The sequence below is a fragment of the Sander vitreus genome, chromosome 11 (assembly GCF_031162955.1).
Source record: "Sander vitreus isolate 19-12246 chromosome 11, sanVit1, whole genome shotgun sequence".
In the NCBI taxonomy this organism is placed as follows: domain Eukaryota; kingdom Metazoa; phylum Chordata; class Actinopteri; order Perciformes; family Percidae; genus Sander; species Sander vitreus.
The window spans coordinates 27,534,776-27,546,800 of record NC_135865.1 but is presented as its reverse complement, the minus strand read 5'-3'; the positions used below and the strand labels follow the sequence as shown (position 1 = coordinate 27,546,800).

The 12,025-nt window shown below is 40.6% G+C and overlaps 1 protein-coding gene across 2 annotated transcripts in view; it reads left to right on the top strand.

Annotated features, from left to right (window-relative positions):
* ankrd44 (ankyrin repeat domain 44) overlaps nt 1-12,025 on the top strand; it is a 44,156-nt gene that overhangs the window by 793 nt on the left and 31,338 nt on the right. For both annotated transcript variants that reach the window (XM_078262614.1, XM_078262615.1), the window contains exon 2: nt 9,255-9,338. In XM_078262614.1, the coding sequence (XP_078118740.1) occupies nt 9,255-9,338 (84 nt within the window). The remainder of the gene's footprint in view (nt 1-9,254; nt 9,339-12,025) is intronic.

Below are 12,025 nucleotides of genomic sequence, written 5' to 3'. Positions count from 1 at the left end.
GAAAGCTCCAGATCAGCTAAATGGATCTGTAGTCAAGGTCAAGAGTAAACCTTCATGCTCACATATCTGAAAGGGTTTCGATTTGTTCTAGAGGTGCAACTCATTTTTCTATTAACAGATTCCCTTTTCAAAGAAATGCTTGGTGTATAATATATCAGAAAATTGTGAAAAATCGACTAACCGATTAATCGTTACAGCTTTAATTTGCTCTATAATGCCATGACTTCGTCTATCTGATGTTTCTGAATTTATATTCCTGCTGCATTAATGTGGATGTTGCATTTTACTGCTGTAGATGTTTAACAACCCTTGTGTTGACTTCTGTGTTTTCAATTTTTGTTTTATATCAGAAAATATGGGACGTAGAAATAAGCGCTGAAAATGTGTAGAAGAAAAATGTAACAATTTGAAACGTTGGAAAACGCAAAAACAAACTGTGAAAAAAATGGCGTCAAAAACGTCGAAAAAAACCCACCTTTTTTCAAGGTTGACGGGAGGACAACACAAGGGTTAAGGTTGTGCTCATTTGAACCTGTTTTCAGCTTTGTGATGACGCATTTTTCAGCTGATTAAGATTGAACATTAGTCTGGGGAGTCTATGTATTTTCTCTGCAATGGGCATAGTTCAAATGACTCTGTACGCAATTGGATAATCCTTCAACCAATCAGACCAACGAACCGGGTGACGTAGCAGCGACAGCGGCATCAACGGGTTGCTGCGCTTCGTTGGCCGGCTTCCTGAATGTAAAGAAAAAGTCGTCGCTTCTCTATCGTCATCGTGTTAAACCTGCCAATAGTGCGCCAGGTGGATAAGCCAGTTTGAGATTGGTACGTTGTCTGTGGTGTTGTAAAGGAGACATAAATGATATTGGGGCCGAACGGCTCGCGTGAAAATAGTCCTGGCAGGTATCTTTAACGGAGCAGTTCTTCTGTGCAGAAACAATGCATAGGATACCTGCTATGGCTAAGTTGGTTAGCAACAGACATCAAACTATTGACATTATACCGCTATATCACATTTAACTGACCTGACAGATCAACATCGTGGGCAACCTTTCTCCACGCAGCAGCCTTTCTGTTTATATCTCTATAGCCCTCAGATGAGAGGTCATAGAGAATTGGACATTTGGACACTGACAGAATGAGTCGTTCTAGTCTCTCCGCCATTGTTTTCCTACTCGCTTCAGACGCTTTCAACGGTGTAGTACGACGTCCACTGGGGGGCGCATTGGGTATTACGGAGCTGATTTCAAGTGTTAGTGTGAAGGCGCCGTCAGAAGGTAGGGAACCAACGACCCATATCGCCGTATGGTTTGGAGGACTTGTTGGGGTTTTTCACTAGACAGGAAGGGGATGAAAAACTGTCATATGTAAAGAAACTAAAGCTGTCAGACAAATGTGGTGGAGTAAAAACTACAATCATTCCCTTTGAGATTAGAGATGGTCCGATACCATTTTTTTGCTTCCCGATACCGATTCTGATACCTGAACTTGCGTATCGGCCGATACAGAGTACCGATCCGATACCAGTGTGTCATATATTTTATTATGTTTTAACAACTGTATACTACTATCCCTGTATGGATGATATGATTTCTATCTTTGTTGTCGGTCTGGCTCAGGTTAAACTCTTTGTGAAACATGAATGCCCCAGAACTTCTTTTATTCTCCAGTTTGACATTCAGTTATAACGGAAAAAGAACATAAATAAACTACTTTAACGTATTTTTTCTTTAGGGCTTTATTACGTGGTATCGGATCGGTGCATAAACTCCAGTACTTCCCGATACCAGCGTTTTAGGCAGTATCGGTATCGGATACCGATACTGTATCGGTATCGGAACATCTCTATTTGAAATGTAGTGGAGTAGATGTATAAAGTTGCAGAAAATGAAAAAACTCAACTAAAGTACAAATGCCTCAAAATTGTACTTTAGTACAGAACTGTAGCTGACATCTGAAGAGAAAGAAGACGTACTGGTAGAAATCCCTGATCCGACGCAGCCTTCTCAGTCCATACAGTATTTATCAGATCTGTCGTTAACTTCGAGGAGGTTCGAACAGTTTTTTTTTTTTTTTATGTAACTCAGAACTGTGGGACTTCCTGTTATTTTCAGACAACACGCTGATGATGATGATAACTGGATGCCTCAGCTCAGCAGACAGCTCAGCAGGACTGTTATAGAGTTTTTTTTTTTTCTTCTTCTCTCGCTGTTTTTCATCATGTGCTGATCAAGAGCGGGTCACATGGAAATGAAAATCAGCTATTGTAGGATCTTTTATTTTAACCTACGATAGTAAATTATGCTCAGCTTGTTTGTCCTGGTAGAGGGAGACGTTTTGCAGGTACAGATGTTCTCCAGAGATCAATCTGGTAAAAAAAAGATGTAAAGGTCTAAGTGTTTTTTTTGTGCAGCTCTGATGTCTTCAGTCTTTATAAATTATCACACGTTGCTGCTTGAGCTGCATTTACTCAAGTACTGTACTTAAGTACAATTCTGAGGTTCTTGTACTAGTACTAGTATTTCTGTTGGAGCTATTTCATTGGCCTCCACTGTGTGACGCTGGGGGTAGCCAAAGTTTACTTAAGTGTGGAGTAATTGTGACAGGTGTGTTGCACACATTGAGGTCGAAATGAACGTGGAAACAAACGGGAGAGTGTGTTTGAGTTATTTTGTTTGATTATAGTTTTGTTATAATGTAAAAAATAAACGGATGGACATATCCAACTTAAAGTGGCAGATTTCGGACAATTATTTGAGTGACAATAGGAGTTTTTTTTTTTTTTTTTCTACACTGGATTGTACTTCTACTCCACTTCATTTTGGGGGCAAATATTGTACTTTTTACTCCTCCACATTTATTTGAAGGCTTTTAGTTACTTTGCAGATTTTGATTATCAGCACAAAATATACATCAGCTAATAAATAAATACTCAACATATCTCTACGTTGTACAGTTAAATGCTTCGTTGCCCCGTCGTACTTGTCATGTGACATAATAAATAAATAAATACTTTAGTTTAAAGCTATAGTGCGTAGTTTCTGCCGCCCCCATGAGGAATTCTAAGTAATGACATTAAAACTGTCGGAGCGTCCACATGATACAAGCCTTCTGTGATCGCACACTGCCCCCCCCACACCTCCCTCCACACAGTTGCTAGTAGCCAAAGGAGGACACGAAGGAATAAAAAAAACACGATGGACTCTTCAGAAGAGGTCATTATCTTCACTCAAGTTTCTGCGTGGGAAAGTCACCGGATGCCACCATCTTCTGAACATAGCCATACTGAGAAATACAGAGAGAGCTGTGTGGAGCTGATAGTCTAAAGGCCCTGACGCACCAACCCGATAATCGGCCGTCGGACAGTCTGGCGAGGTCAGTGACTCGAGTCTGTTTGGTGTGTTACGTGCCGTCGTCCGTTGGAGGGGCCGTCGGCCTTCATTTTGGCCGACATGACTTGCTGGGTCGGAGGGCGGGCAGTCGGACTCGATGACCAATCTGATTGGTGGAGTGCTTACCCGGAAATGAGAGGCGGGATGAGTGATGGACACCTCTCAAAATCTGATGAAAGTCTTTTAAACTGACCTTTGTCGATCTGAAATGAAGACCGATTCAGCAACTGTATGGCCTATTTCTCGCTTAAAATGTTTTCAGAAACACGTTTCAGTGAACTATTTTCGTAAAATACAAGATCGTATTTCGAACAAGGGTTAGTGTTCGGCTGGAGAAGCCAGACCCAGAGTTTTAATTTTTTGGGCGACAATGCACATTAGCGCTGCCTGAGGTTATGGAGGCGTATTACGTCTCGCGTGCGCACAGAACGTATGTGGCGTCGCTTTGGTGTGTCCCGAGGCACTTTTTGGACCTCAGGGAGCCGACTGATCAGTCCGACTTCCTTTTCTGCCGACGGTCGGCCATCTCGTTGGTGTGTCAGGGCCTTTTAATTAGCTTTGTAGCAACTCATTTGGCAATGGCTTGAATGTAGCGGACGTTTATTAATATCAAAAAGTTACGCGCTAAAGCTTTAAGTTATTGTTACACATATTGATTTTTGGCCAATCACAGATCATTTCAGAGAGAGAGAGAGCGTTCCTATTGGCTGTTCTGCGCATGCGTTGTCCGTGCGACAGAGAGGGGAGAGGGAGAGATGCAGGAAGAGCTCTCACTTTACTTTTTTGCTTTCTACCCACTGCAGCTGTAAAGCATCAATAATTATAATCCAGTAACATAATAAACATCATTCTGCATAATGAGTACTTTTATAATAATATTTTTATAAAGGACTTAAAGGAGACCGCTGACCTGATATTCTTTTAGTACTTTGAGTACATTTTGATTGATTACTTATGTACTTTTACTTAAATAAAAGGACAAAGTATCTCTACACTATTGCTGCTACTTTTACTTAAGTAAAATATCTGATCACTTCTTTATTTTTTTGTCAGTAATGTATGCATGCAGAGAGACGTCATCTTTCCACCAAACAGAATACAAAGGAAGCACAGGAAGTTGTTGACTTTTGACTTTCCGGACGCAAGCGTGTCTCTGTAGTGGATGTGCGCATGTACGCTTATCAGATTTCCTGTGTTTTTTTCTCTTTATTTCTGGTTTTTGACATTGGCTTCCTCTATTGTCTCCTGTGACTGTTTAAGGCAGGTGAAACGTTCAGAGTTTGAGAGAGGGACTGAGGGGAATAATAACTTGCAGAAATAGTGGAGTTTTGATTTGGCGCTTCACTGTTAGGACATCTGAAATGTGTTGTTGACCCAGAGGGGAAGGAGATGAGCCCGTTAGAGGCCTCAGTCAACTAAGGCTGTCCTCGACTAAAGAAATTCTTAGTCGACCAACACTCAGACGATTAGTCGATTTAATCGACAGATCTGTAAAACTGAGTTTCTCCTCAAAGAATCATGCAATAGCGCCTCTTTAAATCTTCTGTTTACCAGTGATGTGCTCATAGGTTTGTAGGAAATAAGTCATTCAGCATGAAAAAAGCATAAAAAAAGACTAATCTCCTAAATGAATCTTAGTTGGCAAAGACCAAAACGACCGATTTGTCGACCAATCGAATAAAACGAGGGCAGCCCCACAGTCGCCTCTGGCGTCTGAGGACACGATGGAGACACAAGACAGGACGTACACAATGTGTTTGTGCGTTTGGACATGACGTTTATGTGTTGCAGTTTAGCGTGTGTGATGAATATAGAGGTTATCTGATGGAGGAAGTTTGTGTAGGATAAGAAGAAAAGATCACTGTATGTTCTTTTGAGACCCTGAATCAGTTCCTTAGAGCAGTGGTTTTCAAAGTGGCACCGTTGTCTCCCCAGGCCCGTAACCTTGGCGTTATCTTTGATTCTACCCTCTCCCTTGAGCCCCACATCCTTCATGTCATTAAAACCTCCTCCTTTCACCTCCGCAACATCGCCAAAATCAGATCCTCTCTCACACCCCCCGCTGCTGAAAGTCCCGACTGGACTACTGCAACTCACTTCTCCTCGGCATCAGCTCTCCCAACATCAACCGACTCCAACTGGTCCAGAACTCAGCCGCCCGACTCATCACCCGCTCCAAATCCTGGCACCACATCACTCCAGTCCTAAAAAAACTCCACTGGCTTCCTATCTCCCACCGGATCACCTACGAAATCCTGGTCCTCACCTACAAAGCCCTCCACCATCTGGCCCCCTCATACCTCACTGACCTCCTCTCCCCGTACCAACCCTCACGGTCCCTCAGATCCACCTCAGCCGGTCTCCTCTGTATCCAAAAGTCCAACCTCCGCAGTTTTGGGGACAGAGCCTTCTCCAGAGCAGCTCCCAGGCTCTGGAACTCCCTCCCCCAAGAGATCCGCACCTCCGAGTCCCTCTTCATCTTCCAGTCCGGCCTCAAGACCCATCTCTTCACCTCTGCCTATCCGTAGCCCCACGCCCCTCCCCTTTTCATCTGTGCCTGAATCTTGTTTTGTTTTGTTCTGTTTTTGTAATCTACCTCCCGTGTAAAGCGACTTTGAGTCTTTGAAAAGCACTATATAAATTCAATTTATTATTATTATTATTATTAACAGAATCATTTAGAACAGACAAATAGACAGTTTAACATTTTGTCACACTTTTGTTCTTGTGTTTTTGGTTTTGTTAAGGTTAAAAAAGGATACCACCATCCAAATTCCCATTCATAATAAGGAACAAAAATCTTGACTGACCTGTCGTGCCTATTTACGGTTGCTAAGCTATGATTGGACACACTCTGTTTTGGGGGTAGGTTTTAGCAATTGCTTATCACAGAAATGTGCGTTTAAAGGTCCCATGGCATGAAAATGTCACACAGTTTTTTAACATTAATATGAGTTCCCCCAGCCTGCCTATGGTCCTCCAGTGGCTAGAAATGGTGATAGGTGTAAACCGAGCCCTGGGTATCCTGCTCTGCCTTTGAGAAAATGAAAGCTCAGATGGGCCGATCTGGAATCTTCCCTTTATGATGTCATAAGGGGAAAGGTTACCTCCCCTTTCTCTGCTTTGCCCGCCCAGAGAATTTGGCCCACCCATGAGAGAGAGAGAGAGACATCATGGCTTGAAAACAAGTGAAGCATGGCAGTTGGTCAAGGCCAAGGAAAGAGACTTCAGATACAGTATTAGGGGACCACTAAGGCCTATATAAAAGAGACTTCAGATACAGTATTAGGGGACCACTAAGGCCTATATAAAAAATACTTCAGATACAGTATTAGGGGACCACTAAGGTCTATATAAAAGCATCCAAAAAGCAGCATGTCATAGGACCTTTAATAGGCTGGATTTTGTATGAATATTTGACCATTTTCTTGATCTAGATTTAATCATTTTATTTATATTTTTCAATAGTATTTATAATCTCTTGTTAAGTTGCTAAGTGTCAATTACAAATACAGTATTGCTCAACAGTTACTGTAATTTATTTTCATACGTTTTGATTCCCAAGCAAATTTGTATTATGTCTTAAGTCTTTTGATAGATCTTTGTCAAATGTTAACGCCAAAACCAATACTGGCTGATGAATTCCGATTTTTATAATTCTAAAATATTTATCGGCCTTAAAAACATTGTAACGCGTTTTAAAAGAAATGTTTTCATTCATGCTTACACTCCCTAAATCTGCTTTTCCTTTCTTGTGCCAGCATCCGTCTCCCCGAGTCCCCACAGCGATCACAGCTCTGTGACAAGGGGCCGCTGCCAGCTGAGTTTTACTGCTGAAGATGGGAATGTGTGTGTGAGCGCATGTGAAGCACTTAGAAAGAAATGCATAGCTAAAGAGGCCATATGCTGCCAAGCGTTGGCTGCTTCTTTAAAGGCACAGCCCCCCACTTTTCTGCTCTCCAGCTGGGGCCTCGTTCACCTCTCTCTCTCTCTCTCTCTCTCTCTCTCTCTCTCTCTCTCTCTCTCTCGACCCTAAATGTGTCCTTCCTCCCTCCAACTCTTATCACTCTGCCTCAGGTAAACCCTGATTAAACCCTGATTAAACCCTGAATCAGTGCTTAACAGCTTTGAGCTTGTGTGAAAATGTGGCTAATCACCAGGAGAAAAAACAGTGAGGAAGGCTGGACAATCCTCTTTGGCGAGGTGCGTTCTGGTTTGTAAGGTGGCTTGAAAGAAGAAAACATCAGTTTAACATTCAGAGAAACGGCGTATTATTAGAACACCATGTCCACACTATGGGGGAACATTTCAAACACCTTCCTGGCCTGGCCTGTGATGTCATGATGCTGATGCTGATGATGATGATGATGATGATGTGACCAGAATTCAATTCAAAGGAGAAAGGGGGGGGACAAAAAACAGGTCCAATGAGGAAGTGGTATCATTTTGTTTGAACATGTGTGCTCAGTTTTTTAAAGCAGAAGTGAAACGCTGCTCCGTGGTTCCTCTCGCTCTTGTTTCTGAGAAGGAGAGACTGTGCAACAGGAAGTGAGGCAGGAGGCGGCAGAAAAACACACAGGAAGTGAAGTGAGGCCTTTCTCTGTTAGGCGTGATTCATCAGTAACGCATCGAACCTGCAGCTTACGTTTCTGTCTCTGCAGAGACTTTTAGTGTTTTTAAATGATCAATGTGGTCTTTCTAGATTAGATTTCCATATAGAGCTCAACAGTGTGGCTCTGAAAGTAAAACCCCTATTCAATTTCTCTGTAAGGATTTTGATTATTAGCCATCATGTCTAAACGTTTCAAAGTGGACTGACCACGAGCTGTGAGGTTGTGAAACAAAGGTTTATGTCCCTGTATAGAAGCCACAAGTCTGTATGAAATCAACCTTGTTTTAAGTTTTTTTTTTTTTTTATTCGCAATGTCATGGAGAAATACTATACTACCCACAAACCTAAGCGTACCACTGAAGTCTGTGATGATGAGTTTCTGTACACAGTCTTGTACCTTTTTTTTATGTTTTCAAAACGTTTTTTTTTTATGACAAATCAAAAGATTATATTCAAGTAAAGTAAAGGTACCTCACATTTGTACTCAAGTACAGTACTTGTACTGTAAATGTACTTAGTTAAATTCCACCATTGCTGGCATGTTGGCAGGCTTTTTTCTTTACCCATGCCTGCTTCTGTTTACTCTAAAATCCACAGTATAGTGCTGATTGACACTGGTGTGTGTTTGTGTGTGTTTGTGTGTGTGTGTGTGTGTGTGTTTTTACGGCCTCTATTTACCTCATATCTGTGATCTAGTAAGGAAAATAAATAAGGGCTTCAGAGACATGACCTCCACACGGTGCCCTTCATTAAAGCCTTTTCTCTGCACAGACATTTTATTTTTATGATTTGTATCTACAAAGAATCTTCTACAACAATAGTTTCTCTGTATGGAGGGCAAAAAATATTTCCCTAACTAGTATATAGTATATAGTTAGAGGTTCACTGTAAAAGAAAAAGAAACGTCCTGTTGGTATTAAAGAACATTTTTGTATACTGTGTATAAGAGGCTGCAGTCTCGTAGTAGCTCCAGCTTTTATAAACACAGCAGCTTAAAGTCAAGCAGCTGCTCACACACACACACACACACACACACACACACACACACACAAACAAAGAGTTTTATACCGTGGGAAGGATCATGCTCTTGTGTAACGTCCAGGAAATATTTGTGATTTTGTCATGTCGCTTCACTCCCGATGAATTCCTTATCGCTGTTTAAATCGATCCTGTGTATTTATCTATTAGAGTCTGACATGTTGCCTCTGGTCATGTGTTGAATCTTCTTTCTTCTGTCTTGTTGTCAGCCTCCTCTCATCCAGGCGATCTTCAGCGGAGACCCTGAAGAGATTCGTATGCTCATATATAAGTCGGAAGATATCAATGCTCTGGTGAGGACACACACACACACACACACACACACACACACACACACACACACACACACACACACACACAAACATGCATCAAGACAGAGGTGTCAGATATAATAAGGGATGTCTGTTTACCTAGAGTTCACCCTCTATCAAATTTTAAGGAGCAGTGTGTAGGATTTAGGTGGGATCTATTGGCAGAAACAAAATATAACTAACTAACTTACTCATAACTATGTTATCATGGGTGTATAAACACCTGAAACTAGAATAGTTGTGTTTTCGTTAGCTTAAAATGAACTCTTCCTATTTACATACTGTAGGGAGCAGGTCCTCTTCCACGGAGCCCGCCATGTTGCACCACCATGTTTCTACAGTAGCACAGAACGGACAAACCAAACACCGGCTCCAGAGAGGGCCTATTCGTGTTTTTACCTGTTTTTACCTGGAGGCCACCGCAGGGTCTGCTACACGCTTGGGAAAGGGCAACCTGCAACCTCACTGCAATATGCCATCAAATCCTACACACTGCTTCTTTAAGAGGTCCTACAATCCTACATATTTCTTCCAGTCTTTAAAAAAAAAATCTTGTTAAATATATATTTAGATGAACCCAAGACAGTTCTTCTGCATTCTGTAAACACATACAAGTTATGTTTTCGAGGTCTAACAAACGTACTGGGTGCACTTCCTTCCTTATAAACCATTCAGATTCTACTACATGCTTGGGAAAGGGAGGGGTGAGCGGAGGGGTATTCAGTTGGTTGCAATCTGCAACCATACCTTTTAAAACTAAAACTATAGCCCATTTCCTCATCCGTCCACCAAACCTCCTCTAGCAGCCGGTACTTCAAATGCATTTAGACTTTTTGTTTCGCCAACCAGCTTTTCACTCTTCCTCTTGCAAATTTCTTCCAGTTTGTTATTAAAATCTTGTTAAAATGTATTTAGATGAGCCCAAGAAAGTTCTTAATCTCTTGTTTGATTTTTACAGAAGTGCACTGCATTCTGTAAACACACAAAAGTTATGTTAACGAGGTCTAACAAAAGTACTGGGTGCACTTCCTTCCTTATAAAACATCTGCAGAGCTGAGTTTTAAACACTGCATTGTAGCCCCTCTTCTTCACTTCCTTTGCTGTATGCATACATCTGTAGCCCCTTGCACAATACCAACAGAACCCACTCATAAGAACATACTCTATAGTACTACTAGTGGTCAAAAACTCCACAGAGTACCTTTTTTAAATGTTTTCTCATAGTCACAACGTCTCTGAAAAACGCAATAAAGTCCGAAGGCTTATTTCCATTGCGTAGTAAGTAAAACAATCATCACACCACAAGACAAAACAGCTCAACAACAGACAACAATTGCAGACAATACAATCAACAAAATAACATCAGGCGGCGTGGTAGCTATGTCAACGTGCTTCTCTCTTTCTTGCTCATAAAAGGTCAAAACATCTAGAATTGAAATTGAAAATGCTACATGATACTTTGTAACCATTATTCCACTGTACTGCTGCACTGTCAGTGGTGGAATGTAACAAAGTACAAATACTTGCACTTAAGTACATTTATCACGTATCTGTACTGAAGTAGAATCAATAGTGCATACTTTTGACTTTTACTCTGTTACATTTTGCAGCAGTTATCTGGTGTGTGGTAACACAGTGGTTTAATAGGGTTTGAGTACGTTTTACATTGAAACTGCTGTAAGGAGGAATCATTTTGTGTAGCTGGAGTGTTTTAAGTGGAAACTGATAGAGAAACGGGTAAAGAGGTAGTTGTGTGTAATATCATTTGAAGAAATATTGCAGTTAGCATATTTGAAGGGTGTGATTTGTGTTATGTTTTTTTTTTTTTTTTTATTCAATCTAACTGCTAAATATTATTTGTACATTTAAGTTATCGTTCAGTAAACAATACCTTTTTTTTCTTTTACATAGATTTGCTGGTTAAAAGTAGGGTGATATATGACTAATCCAGAATAGGTCACCCTTCGTGGTAGCTACCTTTAAAGAAACAAATCCAAACACTTCATCATTCCAGTCTAAAGTTACTTATTGAAGCTTGGGCATTGCACTTGACAATGCAAGTTTGTCAAGTAAAATATCTATAATGTATATAATATATATGGCTTTAATAGAAAAATGTTTTTGACGCGATGCATCGAGATATCGAATCGCTGACCTGATAATCGTAATCGAATTGGGAGATCAGTGAAGATTCACACCTCTAAATAAAACCGTCCTAAAATACATCCATGAATAAAACCAACCGCATTCCGATTCTAACAACATATTTCCGTTTTATGCTGGTTTAGGGTAGGACTTTTTTTTTTTTTTTAAAGCCAGGCCTTGTTTGTGGTAGTGGACAGTATGGATACTGTCGAAGCTCAGCATCAAAATAACTGAACCAGCCCTTTGTAAATCACGGGTCGCTAGACACCGTGCCTTCACTGACCAACTAACCAACAATTTTTTTCTTATTTGCATATTACCATTTAAAATGGTAATATGCAAATAAGATTAAGACAATAAGTCGTTATGCAAGTACTTTTACTTTTAATACTTAAAGTACATTTACAATCAGGTACTTTTTACTTCTACTTAAGTAGGGTTGTCATTGTGGTACTTCTACTTTTACTAAAGTAAATATGTCTGTGGTTATTTATTTATTTATTTATTTATACTTTTACTTAAGT